Below are 26,725 nucleotides of genomic sequence, written 5' to 3'. Positions count from 1 at the left end.
CCGATTTAAGTCTCAGCTGCTCCGTTTCTAATCCAGCACCCTGCTTGTGGCCTGGGAAAGCAGCAGAGGATGGCCCAAAGCGTTGGGACCCTGCAACACATGTGAGACCTGGGAGAAGCTCCTGGCTTCTGGCTTTGGATCAGCTCAGCAACAGGTGTTACAGCCATCTGGGGAGTGAACCAGTGGAACATCTTTCCTTCTCTCTGTGACCCTGCCTTTCTTTTTTAATTAATTAAAAATTTTTTTTCCCTCAAAGAAGTTCATACCTAACCCCACCCTCCCAATTTTTTTTCTTCTCTTTTGAAATTATTATCATTTTATGATACAGTTCCATAGGCCCTGGGATTTCCTTTATCCTCTTCCCAAGAGCCCTTCCCCTGCCCTCCCCCACCTCCCACTGAACTCCCCTATATTATTACTATAGTATAGTTCTGCATGAAGAGTCATATGCCCATCATTGCGGGCATGGACAATGACAGAGAGTCCAGTATCCTATTGTCAGGATATAAATAACAGTTTCATTGGGTATCCTCCTTTCATCTGGAAGTAGAGATGCATACTGCATTGCATCCTCACATCTGGATATGATAGTCTCAATTACACAATTATTACTATACATCCCCTTAAATGAAAAGCCACAATACAAAATCAACAACAGGAAGGAAAAAAGAAATTAAAACGCCATGAAGTTAAAATGAAAACAAAATCAAGAACCTTCTTGAAGAAAATGGTGCTATTGTATAATCCATAAGCTAGTGGAGAATTTAATGAGAAAGTGTTTTGAAGAAATGAAATTAAATTTAAAAAATCGAAATTCATGATATAGTTTTCATTGATCTCTGTTGGTGAGATGTGTCTCTTGTAGGCAACAAATAGATGGGTTTTGTTATTTTCTTCCTTTTTTTTTTTTTTTTAATAATCTTACTTAGATGATTAGGGCAAAAAGGGTCAAGGACTACAGGAAAGTGGGTGATACCATCGTTTCCATACTAATATCATCACTTTCTTTCCCCTGTATCTGGGTTCAGGGATTAACTAGGGGAGAAGCCACACCCAGCCTCCCACCCATCCCTGAACCCCGATGTGAGGCACGCTGCAAGGGTCCTGCTCAAGCAGTTTTTGGGGCAGGATTTTTTCTTAAAGATGTATTTATTTTTATTGCTAAGTCAGATATACAGAGAGGAGGAGAGACAGAGAGGAACATCTTCTGTCCGTTGGTTCACTCTCCAAGTGGATGCAATGGGTGATGTTGCACCGATCTGAAGCCAGGAGCCAGGAACTTCCTCCAGGTCTCACACACCGGTGCAGGGTCCATAGAGCAGAGTACAGAGCCTCTGCTGCCCCCAGAGCCACAAACACAGGAACGGGGAGCAGCTGGCAAACAGGGAGCTGCTGGCCTTGGGTGAGGAGTACTTGGGGGACAGGGATGCTCAGGCAGCTGCCCATGTCTTGGCAAAGGGTGGGATTATAGGCATGCCAGCTTACTGCATCTCTGAGTGGGTCCAGGCCCTCGTCATTCCCTCAATGTCCCACCTGACCCGTACAGGTGGCGAGGATACCCAATCAGACATGATGCAGCTGGCATCATGGCACTTCAGGTTCAGCCTCTACTTCTATGTATGTGTCGGGGGCAGCATCCCATACAGGTACCAGTTTGGGGCCTGACTGCTCCACCTTCAATCCATCTCTCTTCTTATAGTCTGGAACAGCAGCAGAGGCAGGCCCAAGTGCTTGGGTTCCTGTACCCATGTGGGAGACCTAGAAGAAACTCCTGGCTCTTGACTTGGAATCAGCTCAGCTCTAGCAGGTATGGCCATTTGGGGAGTAAGCCACAGGACAGAAGATTCTATGTGTCTCCTCTCTACCTCTGCCTTTCAAATAAAAATAAATCTAAAAAAATGCACCATGTCTTTTATTTATTTTTATTGAAAAGTCAGATATACAGAGAGGAGGAGAGACAGAGAGGAAGATCTTCTGTCATCTGATCCACTCCCCAGGTTGCTGCAATGGCTGAAGCTGAGCTGATTTTGGGTCTCCCACGCAGGTGCCAGGTCCCAAGGCTTTGTGCTGTCCTCAACTGCTTTCCTGGGCCAGATTCTGGGAGCTGGATGGGAAGTGGCGCCCATATGGAATCCTGGCATGTGCACGGTGAAAACTATCGTGCCAGGCCCACACCATGTGTTAAAATGCCAAGGTTCCAGAAACTTTGCAGTGCTTCTCAAGGAGGGCCAGGCTTGGGGTTCACGGAAATGCTGGGTGCTGGGAAACTGGGTGCCCAGTCCTCTATAGCCATAGCCTGTGACCCAAAATGACAAAGTCCCTGTGGGTAGCCTCTTGGGCAGCAGGTGCCCCAGCTCTACGCACTGCTCTCCAACTTGCCCCTTCCTCTAGAAGCTGCACAGAAGCCAGAGTGTGGAGGGACTCCAGGTCTGGGGGACACATTTCCTGTCAGTATGCCCCACTCCCCTGTCCTGAGAACTGCTCTGTTCCCATCACTGGGTGGCATCCCTGATGCCCACAGCTGTGTAAGCAGTCCCTGCTTCCCCTAGGGGGACATCACCTGCCAGGAGCTGGACTGACCCTCCTCCCCCATACCTCTACATTTCCTCACTAAATTCTGCCAGGTGCAGTTGGTGCTCTACCCTGCTTCTCCCCTGGGGTCCAGCCAGCCAGTACGCGGGGACATCAGAATCTAAGGCTCCTGCCTTGCCTTTGCCAGGCTTGAGGCATGAGAGGGAGAGGCCATCCCAGATTTCTTACCCTCCAACCCCCGGCAGTCCTGACAGGGCACACCCTGAATGTCCGGGTTCCAGCACTTGCACATCAGCAAGCTGCAACTCACAGCTTCCCACAGGCACTGGGTACAGGGCAGCTGGGGCTGTGGACCACACTGCTGCCCTCTGGGTGGCTTAGGGTCTCTGCAGTCCTGAGTCGCTACTCCCCCTTTGTGTCCTTCCAACAGTCACTCCCTCTTATGTCTACACTTGATGTGGTTTCTGTTTGAGGATCACTCACTGTCGTTTTGTCCTTGCAGGCAGCTCACTTAACAGTGGAAGTCGTGTAACCCACAAGACTATGCCCATGGTCCTAGCACCATGTAAAGCTGGAGCAACCTACCATGCTCAGAGCTACCTGGTAAGACTGAAGAGAGCAGTACACCGCTATCCAACCTCATCCACACACCCGCCATAACCATGCCTTCACACACTACCTGCCCACACTTGCTGGGACCATTGTGGCTTTTGGGTGCGCGGCTTGGCCAGATTATCCAAACATTTATGGATGAAACGCCCAACACTGCAATCAGTGAATTCCCTTCCCAACATCATCCTTATGTTAAGCTCTCTATAAAAAACTGGGATTGAATAGGCCCTTAACTAGAACAAGTTTTTTTTAAAAACTATAGAGTTAGCATTTTAATGCCCCTTTTTAAATTTGAAAGGCAGAGAAAGATCGATCTTTCATTCACTGGGCCATTCCCTGGCAACAAACCAGAAGGGGACCAGCCCAAAGCTAGGAGCCCAGAATTCAACCTGGGTCTCCCCTGTGGGTAGCAAGGATCCAACTGAGTCATTCCCATGGCCAACCACAGTGCAAATTGGTAAGAAGAGGAGCCAGGACTCAAACACAGGCACTCCAATATAAGATGCAGGCATCCCAAGTGGCGTTTAAACAGCTCCACCCAGTACCTGGTCCACAACAGAATACTTTCAAAACACTCACGCACGGAACACTGCCACTCAGCTAAACCAGGTTTAGCAGGGTCTGCGTTAGATCTTTCGCGTGTGATTCTAAGGGAGCCTGGGGACACACACGCCATCAGCGGCCACTGGTGCCCGGCAGCCCTCAGCCACAGCCATCTACTGGCCCTTGCCAGTCAATGCTGAGAACTTCTGTCCAATACGTCACAGCACAAACTCTGCTGCTGTGATTTTCTCAATTTCAGAAAAATAATACAGTGCCCCATGTGATGGCTTCATTGGCTAGTCCTCCCCCAGCAAACACCAAGATGGTATATAGGTAGCAGTTAGTGTCCTAGCTGGTCCATTTCCTATCCAGGTCCCCATTTACGGCCTGGGAAAGCAGCGGAGGATGGCTCAAAGCCTTGGGAACCTGCACCCATGTGGGTGGTGCTGACCAAGGCTGCATCCCTCTCTGCCCTGAGAGTCACTCCCACCAGCATTTATTCTCCACCTGCCACATACAGGAGGCATAACCATATGAGGACTAGGTGACTAGCCTAGTGACTGAGACACTCCTCTCCACATGAGGCTGCCCAGGTGTGATCTACTCTCGTCAATGAAAGATCAGATCCCAGCTCTGGCTCTTGGTTCTGAAGCTCCCTGGGAGGCAGCTGTGATATAACTGGGCCCTGCCACCCACATGGTAGACCACGTGGGGGTTCCCAGCCTCAGCTGAGAAACAATGAAAACCTGGAAGCACCAACTGCTGGCCACCCTGTCCCTGACCATGCTCCCCACTCAGCGGAAGCGGGGAAGGAGACCTGAAAATCAGTGCAGAGCACGGCAGCTGAAACTTCCCCTGGCGTGGATGAGACCAACAATGACAGTATCATTCCAGGCAGAGTGGATCTGGGGGAGGTAAGTGGGGCATGGATGGAGATGCAGGCTATCCAACCTGCCAAAATGGCAACCACGGGGAGGAGACCAAGACCCCTCCCTGGCCCCTGCCCAGCAGCATCCTGCAGTTTGGGGCCCCAATCAGGAGGGACCACGAGATTCCCATCGCCCCCACCCCCCCGGCCAACCCGAAAGTCTACGTCCCTGGGGCCCTCACATCAGACCCCAAACAGTGTGTTATCCTTTAATGAAGAGCAGGGTTGCTGGGGCTGCCCCATCCCCAGGGTGCCCTGTGGCAGGCAGGCACCCCACACACTGAGGCCAACTGAGAGTCACTCTGCAGTGGCCTCAGACAGACATTTGTCTCTTGGATCCTGGAAGTGGCAGCAGCAGCAACAAGGCCAGAGGCAGCTATGTGAGGTCGAGGATGACGGGGGTGGGGGAGGATGAGCTTCCTCTCTGACTCCCGGCAGGTTGGGGCCCAGTGCTCAGGAATAGTGCTGCCTCCCCAGGGGCCCATCCAGTCTTGCTCTAGACCCAACTCCCTGCAGACAGATTCACAAGAAGTGGTCCACAGAGTCCACTGGTCTCTGTGAGCAGGCTGGACCCCAGTCCCTGAGCCTCCAGGCCTCCCCGGAACTGCAAGGTGGGTTCAGCAGGGCCGAGGTCAGAGCCGCTGGAGACTGGGAGCCACCGTCCACTAACTGTTGCTCCGTCACTATAGGCATCTAAGAAGGGGTCTGCCTCTCTCCTAAGTCTCCAGAGTGGCCTGGGTGGGCACAAGCAGCCGTGGGCCACAGCTCCCTGGGACTTCATAGGTCCGTGACCTTGTTCTCCACGGCAGCTGCAATCTGCTGGAGCCGGTAGCCCAGCTGCATCTTCTGGGCTGTGCCATCCTCCTCCAGGGCAGTGATGATCTGCAAGGGAGACATGGCACCATTGGCCAAGGTGTGTAGGGTTCATGTGGAGACCCAAATGACTCCAGCATAGTAGGGGGGGTGGAAGCCCAAGAAACCCAGGGACTTCCGGTGTGACCTCAGTTGCCTTGGCTGATGGGATGGCACAACAGCAGGTGGTCATCATGGGCTTCATGAGGTGCTCACAGGCAGGTACCCCAAGACCCAAAAGGGGAGGCCAGCCCACCCTCAGGAGCCTTGGTGCCAGGCTAGAAGCAGGGACTGGACAGTGTTGAGTCATACCAACAGCATAAAACCGCCACTAAATGGAGAACACATATGTGGGGGAAATGAGCTATCACCCACCATGAAGGGGCACAGGCTTGTCATGTGCCTGCCTCTTCTTCCTCACCATGGCCCACCCACTCAGAACAAGGCCCAGAGCTGGATCCGGAACCAAGGGAGCCTCTTGTTAGTGGGCCATGGAGCAGGTTCCTCCTCCATGAAAAGTAACAGCCACAAGATGGGTGCCACACAGACACCTGAGGAGAGGGTTTCCTGGGGACCTGAGAGGCTGACTGGTGGGGGCTTGGATCTCTGGGCCCAGCCAAAGGCCCACACTGGCTTCTCTATATCCACACCTGTCCCTGGTCTGTTCTTGACCCCTGGTGTCCCGGGGCTCACGCAGTCCAGCCAGCTAAGCCTCTACCTGCCAGTCTAAGATTTTGGTAGGGTCTGGGAGAAGGCAAGGTCAAGTTGAAGAAGAAATCTGTGTGTCCCCCTAGAGCCACCTCCATAGCATTTCTAGGCGTTGGCAGATTCCCTAACCCCTTCCCAATGGGCATGCCTGGAATGCATGCTTGGATGTGGAAGGGAGGAGCCATGTGAGAGCCTAGCAGAGGCCAGGCCTAATGTTCACTTCCCAAACCACCAGGGAGCCAGCCCATCCCCAACTCTGTGTCTAGGGCAGTGCTCAAGACCCCCCAACAACCTGAGGCAAGGGGGCCAGCCCTACTCCCACCTACCCCCACATTCCCTCAGCTTCCCAAGAGGCCCCTCGTCCCACAGGCCCCAGACTGCCCACCTGGTCGTAGTACTTGTTGATATACTTGTAGAGTTCATGCAGGGCCACCCGCGCCCCGAGGTCTCCAGAGTAGTTCTGGAAAGAAGGGCAGATGATAGAGCAAGAGAGGTGAATGTGCAGCCAGCCATGGGAGGACCCCAAGGTGGGGGGAGGAAGAGAAAAATGAGCCTGAGAGGCGGTAGGCAAAAGCAGCAGGGCCCAGTGGGACAGATGCTGCACATGGGCTGTGGGCCCAGTGTCATTCTGCCCCAGCGTTTCCTGGGGTGTCCCCACCCATGCCCTCCATAAGGGCAGCTCTGAGCCATAGCCACATGGACTTAACATCTCCTAAGTTGCCGAGTACATGAGCTCATCAAAGCCTTCCACAAAGGACCTGACGCACAGCAACACCTCAAAATCGTGACCGTGGCCCTTGGCAGCACTCTGGCTCCTGGCTTAGGGGACAGGGTTGGCTGGGGGAGGATCAGGCAGGGGTAGCAGACCCTGGGGGCCTGAACCCAGCCCTCAACCACCTGACCACCCTGAATCTGTCTTGTCCAGGACCCCAGCCAATGCTGCAGCATCCAGGAGCCTGGCTTAGCTGATTTAGGCGGCAGCTGCCAGGACAAGCACTTTCCTTGCTCTGTGATGCTGATGGTGTGTGCTCTGCCCCCAGAAGGTCCTGGAGACTTCCCCACCTGGGGACAGCATGAAGAGGGCAGGATGTGAGGGCCCCCACCTAGGAAGCAGAGGGGGCCTTACTCGGGATAGCTCAGCCAGGAGGGAGTTCATCTCTTGGTCACTGGCTGGGACAGCCTGTCTGATGTCTGCATAGTACCTGCCAGAGAGGCCAGAGGCAACACCTGAGTGAACAAGGCCATGACCTGCCCCATATGTGGGCACCAGTCTCTCCCCTCCACCCAGCTCCCGACCCTTCCCCATACCTCTCCACCATCCGTTTGTAGCGGGGAATATCCCGCGCATACAGCAGCTTGTTGATGGGGGAGTCCTGGGAGGACAGGGAAGAGGTGGATGAGGGCTAATACCCTGGCCTTGTGTCAGAATGCCAAGTCCCACCACCCAGGATGCCCCTCCACCCAAGGATGGCTGGTCCCTCCCTGCAGCTACTCCACCAGCTGACATATACCTCCACTTTCCAGCAGGCTGCTGCCTGGAGCATCTGGAACCCACCTGGCAGCCCCACCAACACCTCAGCTCCCCTCTTCCAAGTCTGAGCTCCCTGCAACCAGGCCCAGGGAGTGCAGGACCCTTTGCTGACCCCTCCCACTGGCTCTGCCTGGTCCAACTTCCTGGCTGGGCTGAACCTGGCCCCTGCCTGACTGGGGGCTGCTGCTTCTAGGGACCCCCTGGCTCCAGGACGGGAACAATGCATGCCCAGCCCCGGCCTGGCCCCGTTTACCCGGCCCAGCTTGTGGTCAGCCAGGGTACAGGCATCCATGAAGGTCTGCGCGATGACAAGCAGCACAGCGTCCATGTTGTCAGATGTCTGCACATCAAACACGAACTGTGGGTTTTTGATGATGTTAATCCAGAACCTGAGAGGCAAGCTGCAAGGGGAGGCAAGGGGTGGAAAGGCAGCCTGTGAGCAACCAACGTGGGGCTGGGTGGCGGGTAGCAGGTGGCAGGAAGAGAACTGGCCAGAGCTTGCAGTCTGCCCAGCTCACCTGTTGGTCTTCCAGATGTGCACAGTGTCCTGGTCGGAGATGCCATGCTGCTGGGCCTGCTCGTCCAGTAGGTCGAAGAAGTACTTCACTGCCAGGGGCACAGGCCGGCTGGTGCTAAGGATCACCTGGAACAGGTCGTCCACAAACTTCTGCAGGGTGCCCTGTGCGATGGTGGGGGGGAGGCAGGGAGGCAGGTCTCAGTGGCGCCAGACATAGCTGCACACACTCTACTGTCCCGACACCCGCGGCAGTCCTTGCCCATGACCCCCCACCCCTGCCCTGCTGCACCTTCATGGACAGCAGGCGGGTCAGGTAGATCTCGGGGATGGCCTTGGCTCGCTCACGCTCCCCGCCCCGCAGGCTGCCTCTCCGGGGCCTGGGCGGCTCTGGCTCATCACTCGGCTTCACCAGGTGCCAGGGCCGCACGCCCCCCTCGTCTACATCCTCCAACATTGGGGTCCCTGTGCCAAGATCCCATAGCTCAGCTCTCCCAGGTGTGAGGATACCTGGGGGAGGGCTTCTCAGGTAGAAGAGGAACACATGAGCAGAGGCCCCGTCTCCCACTCCCCAGGGCAGAGGGTCGTGGAGGGGATGGTGGGCACAGGTGGTACTCACGCTCCCCTGGGACATAGTCTTGGTTTTCCCGGAGGATGTGTTTGGTCAGGCAGGGGACAAGGGCCACAGTTGCTCCATCTGGGACCTGATGACCAAAACCAATGAGTCCTCCTCCAGCTTTCCTCTGCCATCCCCCTCCCTCCAACTTCTACCATTCCCACCTTGTAATGCTGCAAGGTGTTCAGGCGTCGCCACAGACCCTGGGCCTCAGAAGTGACATCCTCATCTGACAGAATGAGGTGCCCAGCTACCCCGGATCGCCACTCTGCAAGGGCACAATGGGACAGGGTCCAGCACTTCCGAGCCCCTGCCTGCAAGACAGCCCGCCTGCCCCTCGCTGCCCTAAGAGCAGGAGCAGGCCCCCCACCTCCCATGAGAGCCTGTCTAGTAAAAGTGGTCCAAGCTGGCCTCTGCCCCAGCTCCCAGTATCCCAGTGCCTTCCCTGGGAGTCACCATCCCTCCCTCTCCATCCTTACCAACATCCAGGGTGCGAGGGTCTGGCCTCTGTGTGAGGGGTACCCCTTTGTATAGCTGGTCCAGTATCTTTTCCTTGGCCTGGGAGATGGTATCACAGTCCAAGACTTTCACAGGCACTCCCTGGGTCTCTCCTGCACCTGGCCCCACAGCCAACAGAGCGTTGAGGGTCTAGGGGGACATATGGGAGCTGTCAGGATTCATGCCATGTCCAGGATGCCCAATGCATGAGGAAGCTTCCTCAAGCAGGCCCTAGGGCCTGTCTCTGCACCTGCCAGCCTGCCCTAGGGATGTGGCTTTCTGCCCCCTGTGGCCCCAGCCCCCAGCTAAGGCACTGCTAAACGTCCACATGGTGACTGGGACGAGGAAGTAAACATGGGCTCTCTTCCCTGGGATCCCTGGCACCAGGCTGTGCTGCTCAGGCTGGAGGTCCCCAGGGAGGCGGACAGAACCAAGGATCACTGACAGGGGAGCAGGTATAGCACAGCTAGGACGGGATTTTCCCTCACAGCCACCCGGCTCACCAGGGGACGGTACTCCACGTCCTCTCTGAGCAGGCGGTTGTCATTCAGGGTGTACTTGGCTTTGCCTGTCACGCTGTCCACTGGCCCCTTGTCTACTTGATGCTTAATCCCCCGGAAGAGCATGTACAGAGGTTCCCCCACTGCATCCTGGGGAGAGGGGAGTGCAGGCAGTTAGGACAGCCACATAGGTGGCACAGGTGCAGAGGGGAAATGGGAAATAGAGGGACTTAAGGTGACCAAGGACTCGCAGGTGGGCCAGCTAGCTGCCTGGGGAATGGGTTCTTAGTGGCTTCCAAGGCCTGCCCAGAAGCCCTGTCCACCTGTGCCTCCCTCACCCTCACGAAGGTGTACAGACAGATGGACATCCAGTTGGTGAGCAGCTTCTCCACCACGGTCTCTGTTCTAGGGGGTGGGGGGAGATGGAGAAGAAGGGAGGCCAGGGTCAGTAGGCGGCTGCTGGAACCCCCAAACCCAGACCTCTCTCCCCTGCTGCTGCCCCCCTCCCCGCTCGAACAGCCTCTGACCTGCGCAACATCAGCTTTGGGTTCTTAGCCACGCACTGGGCCACAAGGTCACTGAGCAGTGTGCGGAGGATGTCGGTGAAGTACTCAAGCTTGCCGTGCAGCGCCACCGTGAGCAGCGAGGCCACGTAGGCACGGTCACGGGCCGAGAAGGTGCGCTGGCTCTCCAGCGTGTGGATGAACTGCAACCACAGAGAGGGGAGGGATGGGGCAGGGCAGAAGGGAAGAGCAGACTTCAGAAACAGGCATGACCAACCAGAGGGGTGGGCCAGGGAGCAGGGGATGGCCAGGCACCTTGGTGAGGAAGAGTTTGCTGTTGAGCAGGTTGGAAAGCTGCCCCAGCCCTTGCTCCACTGTGGGCCGCCGGCTCTCAGGCACGCCCAGGTCCCGATGTAGGGGTGACTCGCGGTGTCCAGGGAAGAAGACCCTCTCAGCGTAAACCCTGTAGTCCAGGAAAGGGATGCCGCTGCCCAGAAGATCACTGGTGAGGTCTGTCATCTCAGTCATGAGATCTGTTGAGCAGAAGGGGCCAGTTTGGGGGGTGGGGGCAGTGTGTGATGGGAGTAGGAGGAGGCAGGCTAGGCCAGGTAAGAAGTTCACATAGCCTCACCTGTGAACTCCTTTTTGCAGCGGTCACGCACGCTGCTCTCCAGGTTCTCCAGCTGGATCTGCACCTTCTTGTAGTCCCTCAGGGCCTGCTTGCTCTTCCTCCTGTTCAGCACCAGGGTTGGCCGCAAGGGGCAGGAGGGGGTTGGATTCCAACTGGTTCCACTCAGTCCCAGCCCAAGCATACACCAACCTCCCCAACAGTATACCAGTACATTCCCAGCCCAGTCCAGTCTTCCAGTCTTTTCCACAGAGTGCTGGCCCCTGGTTTGTCTTCCCCAGCTCAGTCACACCTGGCTGTACACACCTGTACATGAGGACAATGATGATGACCCCCAGAACCAGAAGTGAGGCACCCACTCCTAGGCCCACCTGGGCTGCCACGGGAAAGGCCACAGGGCTCTCGCCATCGTATTGCACATGGCCCAGGGAGAAGTGCAGGTTCCCCATCTGTACCTAGGTGTGGAGCCATGGGGTGAGCAGGGATGAAGCATGTGCCCAATGCCCAGCCCAGCCCAGCCCGGCCTGGGACATGCCCACTGACTGTGAACTCAGGCAAAGCATCGGGCGCCTCTCGGAGGGTGTGGTGCAGCGGCAAGGGCTGTTCCACAGGTGGCTCGCAGTACAGGTGATGCCGGGTCAGTGTTTTCACCACGCAGGGGCCGTCCCCTATCATGGCCACGACCTCCTCTTTGGACATGGCCAGGTCCAGATTCTCCCCCTGGCATGCACATGGGACCACTGATTGGTCATGCTGAACCCACATTCCATCCCCCTCCCACAAATGTGGGACGGCCGTTCCTGAGGGCCCAGCCCCTCAGCACCACCTCCCTGGCATGTACAGCCAGCAAGTTCCTGGGATGCCTGCCACGTTGCTGCCAGAGTCTACGTGTCTTCTCTAGAGCCCACCAAATCAGGGGTTAATAAATCTGTCCTCAATGCTGCTGCCCAGCAGGTACTGCCCTATGGTTTCTCCCAGTGCCCACTTACTGCTGACCTCAGTGCATGATAGGTGCCCAGGGTGTCTGTGTGAGCCAGGTTGCCCGATGGGAACCAACCCAGCCATCAACCTTGCACCACACTATGCAGCCACCATTGATACACTGTGCCTCAGGCATCTGCCAAAGTTGGAGCCCTAAGGCACCAGGCAGGCCACTATCACTGCCAGCTCCACCACACTGGCCACAATAAGGGGGAGGAGTCCTGTCTGCCCAGGGCCTCTGCTCCACTATCTCAGGTGCTGGACTGAAGTACAGCAGAGCTATCCCATGCAAGGGAGGGTCTGGGGTCCTGGTACCTCCACGGAGAACACACTCCCAGGCTTGTGGCGGAAGGGTGTCGTGGGATCCTCAGGGTTTAGGGGCCTCAGGCTAGGGTCGGCCTCATAGGAGAAAGGTGTGGGGCTCAGGGTGGCAAAGTTGAACACCAGGTTGTCAAGGATGAATTCCACCTGGACCAGGGGCACCTCGGACAAGCCCGGCAGGGCAGGAGATCGGCAGGCGATGAGCCGGGAGGAGTTCACACTGCACAGCTCCTCAAACTGGGGGGAGGGAGACAAGGTGGCCAGTGGGGGGCGCTGCAAACATGTACAGGCTGCACCTCCATTGGCTGTCCTGGGGTGTAGGGTGCCGACCCCAGCCCAGGAGTATCAAACCTGTTGGCTGCCACAGGAGGCTCCAGAAGCACACGGTGTTTCGGTGACCACACGTCGCCTCCGTCCCTGCCCCAGCACCCCAGCGGCCATGGTCACGCGGATTCTTGGCATCTGCACCACATCCAGGTTCTGGCCACGGACCCATATCTTACGTCCGCCACTGAAACACAGCGTGGGAGTCCCTCATGGCTCCCATGTCCCAGGCTCCAGGCCCTGCACTGCGAGCCCACCAACCTCCCAGTTGCAGTGTGGGATGCACAGTCCCACCCGACCCCCCATGCGATCTATAGAACTCCCACAGGCAGCAATGCCATGCAGTCTTGCCCCTGTCCAGCACCTGAGGAAGCTCTTGGTGGGGTAAACCGAGGTGACATTGGGGTCTGATGTGTACTTGAATTGGCCACGTTCAAGTTTCCGCTCAGCGGTCCCAAACCACACAGCCACGGAGAGTGTGGCAGGCACGGGGTATGAGCTGGTCTCACACTGCAGCTGCTCTGACTGCTGTCCCGGCAGCCTGCAGAGGAGAGGAGGGGAAGGCAGACCAGGCTCTCTCAATGAGTACACCCTGCAGCTAGCCCTACCCCCTACTCCCATCTCTTCCCTGAGGCACATGGATTCACACAGGATGAAGAAAGGGTCCTCACAGGTGACATGGCTGCTCTCCGACCACCACCTGGATGTCCTCCAGCCGTCCAGTCAGGAGCTTGGAGCCACGCAGGGTGAGGTGGGTGCCCCCGGCTCTGGGGCCATGGGCTGGGAAGATGGAATGCACCTGTGGGTCCTATGGGATGGGAGACAGTAAGTGTGCTAGGTCAGGAACAGGGAGGGAGGCCCTGAGACAGACGGGACTCTGGGTGGGAGTCCTCCCCTACTCCTCCCACCCTCAGGCAAAAGCAACAGGCTGAGGGGTAGGGCAGGGCTCAGCAGCCAGCACCTGATAAGCAAAAGTGAGGTCGGAGACACCACGTCCTCTTCCCAGCACCTCCACCGTGGCTGTGCCAGTCACTTCCTGCCCACTGGCCCCAGTGATGCACACAAGGCTGCAGGCATAGGGCAGGCTGGGGACACTGGGCTGCACCAAGGGCGCCCCACACGGACCCAGCAGTCCTCCTGTCCCCATCCATGGCTGGATGCGGGATTCCCCTCGCCATTCTGGGTAGAGAGGAAGGGGTCCAGGAGGGATCCAGCAAGGAGAAACTGATCCCCGGGTCATGGCATCTGTCCACAAAGGACCCCTGGGGAGGCTGCTCATGGGGAAGCTGCTGAGCTGACCAGGAGCCTGGCCAACTGCTCATGCACAACACCCGCTCTCCAGATCATGGGAACTTGAGACCTTCATGGTTACAGAGGTCCCTGGAAGCCTGTTGTCAGTCAGAAGTCAAGACACTGCAGGCAAAGTCATTTCTAGAAGCGTAAGTCTGTAGTGGCTCAACTCCATGACCTTGCCACGGTCACTGCCAACACTCAGGGAAAATGGAACAAATGATGTGTGAACTACTCTCGGGGAGGCCTGGCCAGAACATGCCTAAATTGCTTCTTCCATTGCTTTGCAAACTAGCAGACTGCCTGTGACCTTGAGTTCTCTGTCACATGTCCAGAAGTAACCCCTGGCCCTGGCAAATGCATACAGGGTGTGGGTATGTGCATACAATTACACCCACCAGCCTCTGAGGGGGAGTAGAGGACCCGCTGCCCTGTGTTTTGGGGCAGCCTCTCCAGGTTACCCTGATGTCCAGCCAGGTTTAGGCGCTACTGCCGTGGATCCCTCCATGCGAATATCTGGAGTATTCAGGTATGGGGCCCTGCCATGGCCAGCCAAGTTCCCATGACCCGAGGCCTCTCCAAGCCATGAGCCCTGGAATGGCAGCTAGGGGACCTCCAACAGCCAACAGAGGATTCTGGTACTAGCGAATGTGCCACAAGTTCACCTCCTGAGGAGCCTGGCCCAGGGCAGCATTTAGGGTAGAACAATCAGCCACTTCCCAGGGAGGTGTTGAGAAGGAGGTCCCTGTTCCTACCACTGGATCCACAGTGACTGGGGAGACCAGGGAGTGGAGGAGGGTGGCCAGGGCATCAGTGTTCACTGAAGCCTTGAGGCCTCGTGACCAAGTCGAGGCTAGGGGAAGTAGGAACGGAAGCTGAGTGGGGGGTGGGAGGCCCTGAGCATGAAGGCCCACCCCTGAGCCCACCCACACCGGGTCCAAACAACTCACCTGCTGGAGACCTCGTACTCCTGCGCATCCACAGCACAGGGCACCCCAGCCACCCAGACCGTGTGCAGAATGTCCTGCACCTGCTGGCCCAGGTTGGAGCCCCTGATGGTAACCCGTGTGCCCCCATCCACAGGCCCAGTGAGTGGCTCCACCTGGTCCAGGACAAGGATTGTTTACTTCCATCTGCCTGCCAAGGCAGGGCAGCCTTAGCCTCTCACCTGTGGGTCCCATGCACCCAGGGAACCTGCACCCTCCCTCCAAAGGCAGCAGTAGGGAAGGGCAGGGTTCCAACGCACCGAATGGATGAGAGGGGCAGGGCACTGGGTGGCCACGGCCTCAGCCTCCCTGCAGGCCTCCCGGGCCACGCAACGTGGACGCGCTCCCTCGCACCACACACAGCCGTACTGGGGCAGGGCAGTCTGGCAACGGCTGCAGTCCCCGTGTCCCACAGAGCAGTTGTAGAGAACCACTGGAGGGAGCAGGGACACGGGTGAGGGCAGGCGGGAGGGGTCCCGCTCCCCCTCATGGTTCAGGTGGCCCCATGGTCCAGGTGGCTCACCATGCAGCCCATCAGCCCTGTCCACACGCAGGTGGCCTGCCCGGCGCAGGAACAGCCCCACGCGCAGCTCCGGCTGTGCAGCCTCGTAGCTGAACTGAAGAAATGAAAGTGGGGCAATAAGAAGGTGGTCAGAGGCCACAGGACTGGGACTCCCGAGAGTCTCAAGTTAAAGGTCAAAGCTGGGTGCAGGGATCCCAGGAGGAACACATGTCAGGGGCCAGAGAATATCCTTGAGGGGGTCACAGGGTAGGGATCTAGGCTTGGCTGGGCTGCTAGGCCAAGCTGTTTGGCTTGCCTACCCAGGCGCTCAGTGTATATACCTGGTGTTGCTGGCATGTGACACGGCACCAAGTATCTGGAGGTGGCTCACACTCGACCCGGGCCTCCACTGCCACCTCAAAGCCCTCCAGCTCCATCACACACTCATTGTCTCCTGGACTGTCCTGGGGGGGCAGGCAACACAACTGTTAGGGTAGTCTGTCCTGGCACAGCCTCTGGCTTGGGGTTGAACGTGTGCTCGCTGGGTGGGACTCCTGTCTGGGACCATCGTGAGGATAATAGGGGCAGCCCAGGCTCACCTGAAAGAGGCGCAGATTCCTGCCCAGCAGGTGGACTTCCCGTGCCACATGGACCGGCATCAGGGTAGAGCCCTGGACACTCTCCACACATGGGCAGGAGCTCGCACCCAGGCTCACCTCTTCCTGCAGGTACCAAGGGCATGGCAGTATGGAGCCCCAGGTGCCCCCATCAGTTTCTGGGGGCAGGCCTGGCATGGGGCTGCAGATTGGCCGTACCTGCCCTGGGTCTTTCCCATGGCCCCCTCCCACCTCCTCTCCCCAGAGGCCTCCTTCCTGGGCTGGGCCTCACCAGCTCCCAGAGCCCGGGGGTGTCGTACTGGTAGTGAAGGCTGGACAGGAGGATGAGGGGGGCGGGAGGGCCCTCGTGCTCTGCCGCGTCTCCATCACCTGAGAGGAGGGTGGAAGTGGAGAAGGCGGGCGCGTCACCCCCTGTCCACTCATCCGCTTCGGGCAGCTCGCCGCCTTCTCTCATGAGCCAGTCCATGCTGGGCTTCGGGGAGCCAGCAGCCCCTGGGAAAGCAGTCGCAGGAGCAGTGCCAGGGGGCTGGTCCAGAGGCACCGGAGAAGGAAGGACCTTGGGGTTGGGGTCGACAGGGGGCACTGAGGCCACCTTTGAGGGGGTCGGGTGGGGGTCTGAAAGGTCCTCAGGCATGGCCTCAGGCCCCAAGTCAGCAGGGGTGGGGATAGTGGATCCAGGCCTAGGGGTGGGGGTGGGAGTGGGAATGGGGGACTTCTCATGGAGAGGGGACTCGGTGAAGGCAGAGGAGGGCACAGGGCTGGGACTGGGCCCTGGCCCCCAGGGGCTGAGCAGAGAGGGCCTGGCCCCAGGTGGGATGTCCCAGGCTGTGGTTGTGGAGGGGGTCCCCGGCTCCAGGGGGAGGGGGTCGGGAATGGGGGTAACAGAGGCTTTGGGAGTGGGGGGTGGGGAGGGGCTGGGCACGTCTCTTGCAGGAGAGGCTAGGGAGAGAAGCGGACTCTGAAGGGAGGGGCAGAGGCAGACAGGAAGGGCCACTCAGCAGGCAGGCACCGGAGCAGGAGGCAGGCAAAGGGGATGTTAAGAGGAGAGGAGACCAAGGGAAAGAGAAACAAAAACAGCCCGTTAATTCTCCATGGGAGAAGCGGGAGGGCAGGCTCCAGGGGCGTGTGGACTGGGGTGGGGCCAAGGGCCACAGCGCAGCGGCTTTCTGGAGGATTGATCACACCCACACACAGGGAGCTCAGGTGGGGCGGGACTGAGAGGGTCACACAGGCAGGGAGACATGCTGGCCCTCCAGAAACCCTCACACAGGGGCACCAAACCCACCCAGCCTGGTGTGGTGCTCACCTGCTGGCTCACCACCATGGGCCCGGCATCACAGGAGGCCTTGTGTGTGCACAGGTGCTGCCACACGCACCAGTTACACCCCCAGCGGCTGCTCACACAAGCCTGGCACCTGTACAGTGCACAGCCATGGAGCCAGGGTCATGCTGGTGGGCAGGGCAGGGCCTGGGGCAAGGGTCAAGGTGCTGGGGGAGACACATACTGTGCAGAAGGACGGAGCTTCGTGACGGCCACACAATCATAGAAGGAGAGGGAAGTGGTGACGATGGTCACAATGCCAAACCTGAGCGCCACACTCACGGACACGTGGTCTGCGACGGGGAGAAGGGGGGACTCAGACCCATCACAGGGTGGGATGAACCTTCCTGAAGGGGACAGGAAGCACCACCCCAGAGCACAGCATGGCGAGTTCAGGGGCAATTGGGACCAGCAACGTGGCAATCTTTGCTTGACTCCACATCTCACCCAAACTCTCCCCTCCCTATCCCCCTGGGAACAGGTCGGGAGCAGGCAGGAGCTGAGGGGCCCCAGGGCTAGCCTTCTCTCTCACCCACCGGCTCCTCTCTGCAGCACCGGTGCCTCGCTAGGGTCCGGGGAAGGGCACATGACACCAGAGCCGGTCAGCAGGGCAGGACTCTGATGTTCCCCAAAGTGGCAGGTATACGATTCCCCAGGCCACAGGGCTGGCAGGTCTGGCACTGTCAGGAAAATCTGCCCACAGAGCATGGGACACATTGCTGGGGACTGCAAACTAGAGGGGTGGTGGTGTAGGGACTGCCAACCCCAGCCCCAGGCCTCCACCAACACCCACACAGGCCTGGGCCATCACAGAAGCATGCAAGGCTGTGGGTAGTCAGGTGTTCCCAATGCCACCATCCCAGGGTCTCTCCCCATCTCAGATGCAGGCAGCAGGGGGGCCCTCACCTCCCTCCTCTCATCTCGGCTGATGTTGGCAGGACTCACGGCTGTCACTTGCAGACAACCTGGTTCGGGCTGGAAGCTCCAGAGCCACTGCTCTGGGCCCTGGCCCCTTGTGCACTCGGAACGGCGACTGCACCTGAGCAAGAACTGTACTGAGCAAGAATGGCCCTTGGGAGCTCCCAGGGTAGGGACACACCTCCACTCCCAAGGACCTGGGCAGGGCCCTCAAGTGGAGCATGATGCTTGGCCCCTGGGTCTGTGCAGCAAGGAAGGTGGAATTCAGAACCAGAGGGGTCAGGGGCTGGCAGGAGCACTAACCTGCCAAGGAGCACACACCATCCACAGTACGGATCCCTATGTGCGAGGCAAGAGGCACAGTCCAGGTGCTGGGCACAGGAGGCCACAGGAACCTTCAGAAGCTGGGACAGCAGATAGCACCTGAGGCTGGCCACCCTGACAGCAGCAGCCAGCAGTGGCTCATCCATGCCCGGGACCCTCCCAGCAGCCACGCCCCAGCTCATGCCTGACACTCACTGTGCTCTGGGTCATGACATACAGGTGCTCGGAAGTCCCATCAAAGATGAGGTCTCTGCTCACGGCAGAGCCTTGCTGGATGCTCTGGGTAAGGTATGGGTGCCCATCGCTGCCAGGGCCCAGGTAGACCTGAGAACATGGATGGACAATGGCTCTAGGATCCAAGTGCATGGTTCTCTCCAACCCACAGTGCACCCCTAGCCAATCACGGGTCCAACCAGCATGAGGGGTGCACAGGTAACCACTCCTTCAGCTCTGGGAGCAGGAACAAAGGCTGTTCTCCCAGCCCAGGGCTGGGGGACACATCACAAATCACACACCCCAGTCCCACCTGTACCTTAAGACCCTACGTAAGACCTAATGCCTCCTGTGGACTCACCCGATGCAGCTGTCCTTGACTGTCACCCAGGAAGGCGATGGTGTGTCCATCCTCCATGGTGACAGCCACAGCTGTTAGCTGAACCCCTGGCCACTCCAGAACTGGCGTGGCTTCCAGTGGGACCCGGCTGGCCATGGGGCTAGGAGTGTGGTCGGAGCCACAAGGATAAGCATCCAGAGTGTCCTACACACAGGAAGAAGCATGGGGAGGATGTTCCCAGGAGCCCCCCTCCCCCACGACCCAGGGCAGCTCTCCCTCAGCAATCCTGTCTTCTCCAAGGTCCTCGTCAGACAGTCCTCTGGAACGGCCCCTCTGGGGACAGCATTCCCCACATCCGGTTGCCCAGGACAGCGTCCAACAGCTTGTCTGCTTTCCATCCCCCCCACATCCACACTTCTTCCATTCCCTGTGCTCAGTTGGCCTTCTCCGGGCCCCTTTCCCAAAATCTTTACCGGCCAGCTCATCACCGCTCAGCCCACCTCCACTACCCACGACTCTGCCCGTTGTGTGTATCTACAGCCTTCCTTGCTGGTCCAGAGGGCACAACCAAACAGCTTGCCTTCTTGTCTTTGGCCTCATCTCTCCCTAGAACCTACGAACACACTGCCTACCACTAGGGCGAAGTGCCTAATGTCCACAGTGCCGCAACTCACCACTGGCAGCTGTGCACAGTCCGAGTTGACATCATACTCGATGTAGGCGACCTGGGTTCCGTCCTCAGCGCGCCCCTCCCGGGTGTAGCAGGCATCACGCGTGTGATTGGCAAGCCGGTCCACTTCATCCAGTGAGAAGGCGCATAGGGCAGAGGCTCCAGCCGCCCCAGCTGCTACCGAGGGGGGCCGGCCCATTGCTGGGGGGGCGGCCGAGGAGAAGGCTGCGAAGAGTACCTCCCCACGGGCCACGGCCGCAGCTTGGATCAGCCCATAGCGGCTGCCCTGGCAGGCCAGAGGTAGCTCCACGTAGGAATAGTAGTGCTGGTCGCGGAGGCACACACGAGACACATAAGCACGAAAGGCTCTGGACTGAGCCTGCAGGTCCCTCCGCAGAAACAGGAAGTAGGCGCTGGTCCCGCGCGCAAAAGCACCCACGAAGTGGTGGCTGTATTCGGAGAGGCGGCCCACAGCCAGCTTGGCGGTCTCCTCGTAGGAAAAGGCGGCTTGGGGGTCGGGGGGTTGCAGAGTCCGGGTTGTGATGGGGGGGATGCCACCCCCAACACCTCGGCTGGTATAGCCCCGACCCACAAAGAGAAGGGGCTCCCCAGCCAGGCCCTGCGCCACAAGCCCCACGGTGCTAACTGCAGGGTCATTGGCGGCCACATACTGGGTGTCCCCCGGACGCTCGGGCCGCAGCAGCAGGTGCTCGAGCTGCCCTAAGCGCCGCTGCTCGCACACTCCCTGGTGTACACTCCCGCACACCACCAGGGCCCCCGGGCTCACCAGGAGCAGCTGGTTGGGATTGTTGGTAGGCTGGGCCTGGGGACACTCATCAGGCAGTACAGGGGGTAGGCAGTCCCTGCTGTCCAGTACTGGGCCCGTGGACACCTGGGCCTCCAGCTGCAGCCCAGGGCTCAGCTGGAACAGGAAGTTGGTGGCTCCTAGGTACAGGGTGCCCGAGGTGGGGTCCCTTGCCAGGTGCTGCAGCTGTGTGCCGTTGGGAGTGAAAGCAGCTGGTGGAGGGGGCTGGAGAGCGATCACCCACCCGGCCCAGAGTGCCTGCAGCAGAGCTGGGCCAAGGGCAGGCATGGTCACCTGGCAGGGAGAGAGGTGGGGGGGGGGGCTCATGTAGCCATTGAAGCACCCTGGAGTCACTGGAGAGGGCCAGAGCTGGGGCACTGCCAAGAACCCCCTCCTAGCCCAAGAGGTGAACAGAGGAGGATCAGGCTTAATGGACACCATCAAGGGGTCAAGGATGAAAAACAGGAAACACTTCCATCAAACCCCACCCCTCTATGGACATCAGTTTCCGGAGCAGAAGGAGGCGGAAGGGTGAATGTGGTGGCTACCAGCAACTCAGCGACAGCTGGACAAGGATGGGCGAACTCTCAGACCCAGACCCAGAAGATTGAAAACCACCAGACGAATAGGTGAAAGAGAAGAGGGTAGGCTCCGAGAGCCTGGGCCTCTCCCAGGAGGGCCCTTAGCACAGGCCTAGCAGTAAGGTCAGGCTCACCTGGCAGGGCCGGTCCGATCAGGATGCAACAACATGACCAGAGCAGGAGTCACCTAGGCAGGGGAGGGAGGCAGGAGAGTGAGGCCAGGGACTGGGCTGCAGGCACACAGAGCCCCGCCTCCCCCACCCCCCACTGCGTACCCCTCCCCACTGCCCAGCCGCCCGGCAGAGCAGGGCCCAGCCTGGCCCTCGGCCACCAAACACATTCCACAGAGGACGCCTCCTCAGAGCCCACACGGGGAGGGGAGCGGAGGGCGACAGAGCCAGGCACTCGAGGGGCCTGGGAAAGGTCAACTAGGAAGGAGACCCATGGCCAGCAGGGCCCAGCCAGACCCCCTGCATGGCCCTCTCCCCCTCCTCTCGCTCCAGTGAGACACACCCTCCACACAGCCCCAGGGACTGGCTGCACCCAGACGGCCGCTGTCAGCACATTAGCAGACACACCTCACACACATGGGTGGGGATCTACGTAGATCTCCCCCCAACACATACACATGCAGGGACACAGACAGATAAGGTCCACTCTGCACAGGATGGAGAAGGCACAACACAGCCATACAGACATGACACATGCACACCTGCACATGCATAGGCTACCACCAATCTTGCTGAGATATCCGCAGGCACAGGTGCCCATCCCCTTCCCTGGCACGGCCCTGAGTCCCAGGGAGCTAGTGAAGTTGGGCCAGCTCTTGCTATTTCCTCTCCTGCGGGTGATAGTGGAACCAGGGCCCAGAGGGAAGGGCAGGAGGCAGGTGTTCTAAAGGATGTCACCATGCCCGGTTGTGTCCAACCACAGGACTCTGGGGCTTGCTTTCCTCCCAAGCCTCTTTGCATTCCACGTCCCAAAATCAAGAAATCACAGCAATGCCGCCTGCCTCAGACCCTCGGGTGTCCTCGGTCAGCAGCACCAAGGTCAGCAAAGTGATGGGAAAAAATCCTGCATCCCGGCCACACTTCCCCTCCTTGCCTGGGCCAAGGCCACGTGGCCCAGCCCCGCCCACCACCCAGTTGCCAGGCTGTCAGTGCAGAACGTCCCAAGCCCTGGCTTCCCTCCGCTGCCCAGATCACTTCACCCTAGCAGGAGCCCTTGGCAGGGTGCTTTTGGGACTGCATGGGCACAGGCCTGAGAGGAGGGTCTCCCAGCCCGGTGGTGGCAGTGGCAGGAGCAGGGACGCTGTGGACCACAGCCTGGTGGGAGCAGGGGGAGAGCCATGGCCACAGTCGGGCTGGGCACTGCTCCCAAAATAGCTTGGGGGTTTCCATTTTTAGTGTGCAGAGAACAGGGCAGCTCTATGGGAGCGGGAACAAGGCTGCCTCTGTTTGCCACCCAAGGGGGTGGGGGAAAGGAGGCAGGCAAAGTCTCGAACCCCCGCCAGAATCCCAGGAACTGTGGCGGGGCCAGGCTGCCCAGGAGCCCCCCACCTTGTTTCCAAGGGATGGAGAGAGCAAGCTTCTTCCTCTGAGACTGGCAGAGCCCCACCTGGGGATAGCCAGAGGCCACCGTCTGCACTCAGTGGCCATTCACCCCGCCTGCCATCCAGGCCAGGGATGTGCCCTGGGCATCGGGTCCCACAGATCAACATTCTCTCCTTCACTCGCTTACAAATATTTGCTCAGGCCCTAGTGGTGCCAAGCTTCTCCATCCCTCAAGGGGCAACAACAAAGCCACTCCCCAGCGGGAAAGCACAACTGGGTTGAAGGCGCCCACAGGAAGAAGGGGCGGAGCCAGATCAGCTCCAGCCAGGCCCCAGTAGGAGGCTGAGGCCAGCCACTGCCTCTGGCTTCTAACCTGCCCCTTTGCCCAGGACCATGGGCTGCAGGGAGAAGAAAGAAGAGCAGCGACATTTCCCCCAGTGTGGCATGGACACAGAGCAGCCCCTGTACCCTGATTCTCCAAGGGTCATCAAGGCTGGAGCATGTCCCATTCCACTCCCCTCCACCCCCAGGGCCAGAGGATAAAGGTCAAGCCCCTCCAGGCCCCGCCCTCTCCCCCTCAACATGCTCTTCGTTCCTGCGGCCAGGGACGGTGGCAGTTCTAGTCTTTTCTGCTGTCCCACGTCACAAGGCCGTCCCCCAGCCTGGAATGCCCACTCCCTGTCCATCCCAGTTAACTCCTACGCCCAGCCAGCATCTCCCCAGAGAGCCTTCCTGACTTCTCAGGCTTCCAAGTGTCACTCCTTGTGGCAGCTGGATGAGCCCAGAGACCCAGCAGTGTCCCTCACCACACCCTCCCCACGTGAAGCTGCTGGCAGGCAGGGAGTGGCAATTGTGTACCCATGTGTAGGCGCTCCCTGCATAGTACACGAAACTTCCACTTCCAATCCAAGGAAACCCACCTGGTCGCGGAGACCCTGGGGTCCACGCTACTCTCCAAGCCACTTGGCCTCTCCCACAGGTCCCACTTATTGATGACCTGCTCCGGCACACTGCACAGGGCTGATGGACCGGATGGAGAGCCACGCCTCCGTCCCCAGGTTTCAGGCTCTCCTCCCAAGTCTTACCTCCCACCTCCACGGCTCTGTCCAGGCACACTGCCAAGGCCTAACTGTCTGTGCCCAGGCCTGCCCCTCTTCAGCAGGGACCGCGGCCACCTAACTTCTGTCTGCAGAAAGCAAGCAGCTCCTGGGATCTCCCGAAGTGTCCTCACTAACCAAAGGGGCTCCCGGCTTGGCCCTGACACATGTACTTGGTCCTGTAGTCCTGGCGACTGTGGCCTTCCCTTTCGCCCTCCCCTCTCCGCCCCCACCCCCGGCTCCACTCTCCAGGTCCTCCAAAGAGGTCAGTTACTCATTGACAGTGCAGTGGGGCTAACGGCCCACCTTGTGTGTGCTGCGTGTTGCTGAGGACCGGGACAGGGAGCGAGAGGGGAATGAGAGGCACCGGGCTCCGCCAAGGGGCTCATCATCCTGCACCCAAAGTGACTGTATGGAGGCGCGTAGTCGCGCGGCTCGAGGTCCGCCTTCGTCCCGTGCGAGCGCACCTGAAAGGGTGGCTGCTCCCGCAGAAACGATGCGACCCTCCTCCTTCCCCCCCACCCCCCGGGTTCGGATCGGAGACAGCACCAAGGGCCCTGGGAGGGCGGGGGAAGGGGCCGGTTGGTCCCCCCCGTGAGGCAGCGGCGGAGAGGAGGGGGCGCGGAGGAGCAGCTCCACCTCCTCCGTCTCCCAATAGCGTTTCAGGCGGCACCGCCGCCAGAGTTTCTCTCCGCGCGGAGAAGCGTGGTCCCAACTCTGGGCGCCGAAACCGCCCACCACTCCCGCAGGCCGCCCCTGCCTGGCGGGATCCAGGCCCCAGGCCGCTTTCTGCCTCCGCGCGCGCGGCCTCGCCGGGGGCCCCGCCGCCCCCCGGCCCCGCGCCCGGCACTCACCACCCGGCCGCGGCCCCGCGGGATGTGCGCGCGGGCCGCTCGGGGACACCGAGGTGCGTGCGGCGGCCTGCCCCGGAGGTGGGTCTGGCGGAGCCGCAGCTGTTACCCGGCGACCAAGGGGCGGAAAACTGCGCCCGCTGCCCGCCCCTCCCGCCGCGGCGCTGCCACCGCTGGGAACAAAGGAGACAAAGCCGCGTCGGGCGGGCCGGCTCCGCTCCTTTCCCCCCCTCCTACTTCGCCCGCCGGGCCGCCCTCCCCCCGCACCCCGCCTGGGCCAGGCCGGAAGCAGCCGGGAAAACGGGGCGCGCGATCCGAACTGCCCGGGACCCCGCATTCCCACCGCGCGAGCTCTAGGTTTTCCTAGGACGGGGGGCGCGTGGGCGGGCACAGGGTTCCACGCACGTTTGGGAAAGGGTGGAACAGGGGCTGCACAGTAGCGGTAGCCATGGCAACGCGGGTCCCTAGTAGTGGGGGCTGCCCGGCCCCGCCCCGGGCCGGGCCTCACCCCGCGCCGGGCCTCACCTGCACCTCCACCAGCACCGGAACTGGGAGCGCTCCCGGCAAGGGAGCGGCCACAGCAAGGGGCGCGGTGCGCCCGTGCCTCTCGCGTCACGACGGAGCCCGGTCTCGCGCCTCTCACCTGGCGCGTCTGCTCCTTGGCCGTCTCCGCCGCCATCCCTCCCGTTCACCCTTCCAGCCCCAGCGTTTGTGGTGTTTTCTCCCGCAAACTTTCTTTACCTGAATTGCGGCGCCTAGTTCTTCGCGCACCTGGCCCTGCCTCACCGCGCGTTTGCCGGGACTCTGCGCCAGCCAGTCCCGCCTTCCGCCCCCACCTCGAGCTGTTTGAGGAGAGCTCGGGCTTTGGACCCAGGTTTGCGCCATCGCAAAGTCTTGTAACCTGACACCCGCAGCCACCTCCTGCCCCCTCCCCCTGCCGGTTCGCGCACCAGCAGGTGGGGATGAGCCCCCTGGCCCGGGCAGGCGCGCAAGCCAGGGCACCTTTCCTCCCCAGGCAGAAGCCTTGGGCAAGTCTAGACTCCCTCACTGGCCGACTCCCGAGCCTTTGCAGGAAGAAATGCTGGGCATGTGAGGGTTCTCCTCTGTGCACGGCCCTCCCTTAGTAACTACTGCAAACGGCCCTTGGAAGCCTCAACCAGAGGGTTCAGGTCACCCACACCTGCTACTGTCCTAAGAACCAGGGCACCACCCTCTTCCCACTTCCACCCCCAGCTCCAACTCCTGGGGGGGGGGCGGGGACTCTTATCTTCCTCAGCTACCAGGCTCTGTGCCTTCCAAATTCTCCCTCCCCACCTGCCCACAGCACCCTTCCTCCTCCACCTTAAGTCCAATAAGTGAGTCCAGGGTCCTGGTCCACACAGCAGCACGGTCCTCTCATTCCCCCCAGGTCCCTCCTGCTTAGCCCCTCCACCTGTGCCATAGCGTTGTGGTCCACAGCCCCCACCAGACTCAGCACCCTCAGCTGGCACAATCCCTAGGCTGGATTCCTCCCCACATCTGCTCATTCAAATGCCTACCTTTCAAGGCCTGCCTTTTCCCAGAACCTAGGACTTGGAAGCCCTATTGTTCCCCACATCTGTACACAAACACAGCAACTCCTGGTGGGTCCCTGTCACGATCCAATAAGCCATTCTGGATGGAGGGACCAATGGCAGAGAGACCTGGTGTTCAGTTCAGAGAAGGGCCACTTGGATACTCCCCCCATTCACAGCCCAGGCTGAGCAAGGCTTCAGAAGGGCAAGCCTAGCAGCACTCCTGGCTCAGTTGGCTGGACAGGGCACAGAGGAGCAGGGAGGATGGGCTCTGGGCTGCCCACCTGCCTTCCAGCACTCCTGTTCACACAAGGCCAGCCTCCACTATTTGCGCCTAAATCATAGATTTCGGGGGCTCTCCACTGACCCTCTCACCTGTGGAAGGTCTCCTCCCCATCCCTGCCTATCTGCTGTGGGCTGGTGGCCCACCTGTCAGGGTCATCCAGGGCCTCAGCATCCCCAGCTGTAGTGCCCAGTGGCACTATCCAAAGCCCAGATGGGCCACCAATCAGG

The 26,725-nt window shown here is 59.7% G+C and overlaps 1 protein-coding gene across 2 annotated transcripts; it reads right to left on the bottom strand.

Annotated features, from left to right (window-relative positions):
* Window positions 1-4,816: 4,816 nt before the first annotated feature.
* Window positions 4,817-24,877, bottom strand: PLXNB1 (plexin B1). 2 transcript variants are annotated; one of them, XM_004581434.2, is made up of 38 exons: window positions 24,663-24,877; window positions 21,293-21,345; window positions 19,777-20,871; window positions 19,124-19,306; window positions 18,745-18,873; window positions 18,529-18,629; window positions 18,214-18,346; window positions 17,844-18,000; window positions 17,492-17,600; window positions 17,293-17,401; window positions 16,258-16,944; window positions 15,969-16,091; window positions 15,711-15,833; window positions 15,391-15,484; window positions 15,128-15,300; window positions 14,832-14,983; window positions 13,553-13,658; window positions 13,263-13,399; window positions 12,956-13,132; window positions 12,619-12,778; window positions 12,262-12,504; window positions 11,509-11,685; window positions 11,272-11,420; window positions 10,969-11,069; window positions 10,653-10,870; window positions 10,362-10,540; window positions 10,173-10,239; window positions 9,838-9,984; window positions 9,316-9,484; window positions 9,001-9,104; window positions 8,840-8,924; window positions 8,513-8,685; window positions 8,225-8,385; window positions 7,960-8,107; window positions 7,484-7,548; window positions 7,302-7,377; window positions 6,561-6,635; window positions 4,817-5,497 (listed from the first exon to the last, which is right to left on the bottom strand). In XM_004581434.2, exons 3-38 carry the CDS (start codon window positions 20,863-20,865, stop codon window positions 5,393-5,395), a joined length of 6,384 nt encoding a protein of 2,127 aa, XP_004581491.2. In that variant the 5' UTR covers window positions 20,866-20,871; window positions 21,293-21,345; window positions 24,663-24,877; the 3' UTR covers window positions 4,817-5,392. The 2 variants fall into 2 exon arrangements, with proteins under 2 accessions (XP_004581491.2, XP_058534756.1); XM_058678773.1 differs by lacking the exon at window positions 24,663-24,877 and adding an exon at window positions 21,871-22,187.
* Window positions 24,878-26,725: the final 1,848 nt, after the last annotated feature.

The sequence above is a fragment of the Ochotona princeps genome, chromosome 21 (assembly GCF_030435755.1).
Source record: "Ochotona princeps isolate mOchPri1 chromosome 21, mOchPri1.hap1, whole genome shotgun sequence".
Taxonomy (NCBI): Eukaryota; Metazoa; Chordata; class Mammalia; order Lagomorpha; family Ochotonidae; genus Ochotona; species Ochotona princeps.
Note: the sequence above shows the minus strand (reverse complement) of the source record. Positions and strands in the feature narration are given on the sequence as shown.

Bases quoted from the DNA above. Each gene is read 5' to 3' on its own strand.
- PLXNB1 (XM_004581434.2), bottom strand. From the start codon at position 20,865: ATGCCTGCCCTTGGCCCAGCTCTGCTGCAGGCACTCTGGGCCGGGTGG. The intron at 10,541-10,652 runs GTGCCTGGCCAT...CTGTGGTTGCAG, and splicing joins GCAAACTCTTCCTCACCAAG to TTCATCCACACGCTGGAGAG. The intron at 10,240-10,361 runs GTCAGAGGCTGT...CCCACCCCCTAG, and splicing joins CCAAAGCTGATGTTGCGCAG to AACAGAGACCGTGGTGGAGA.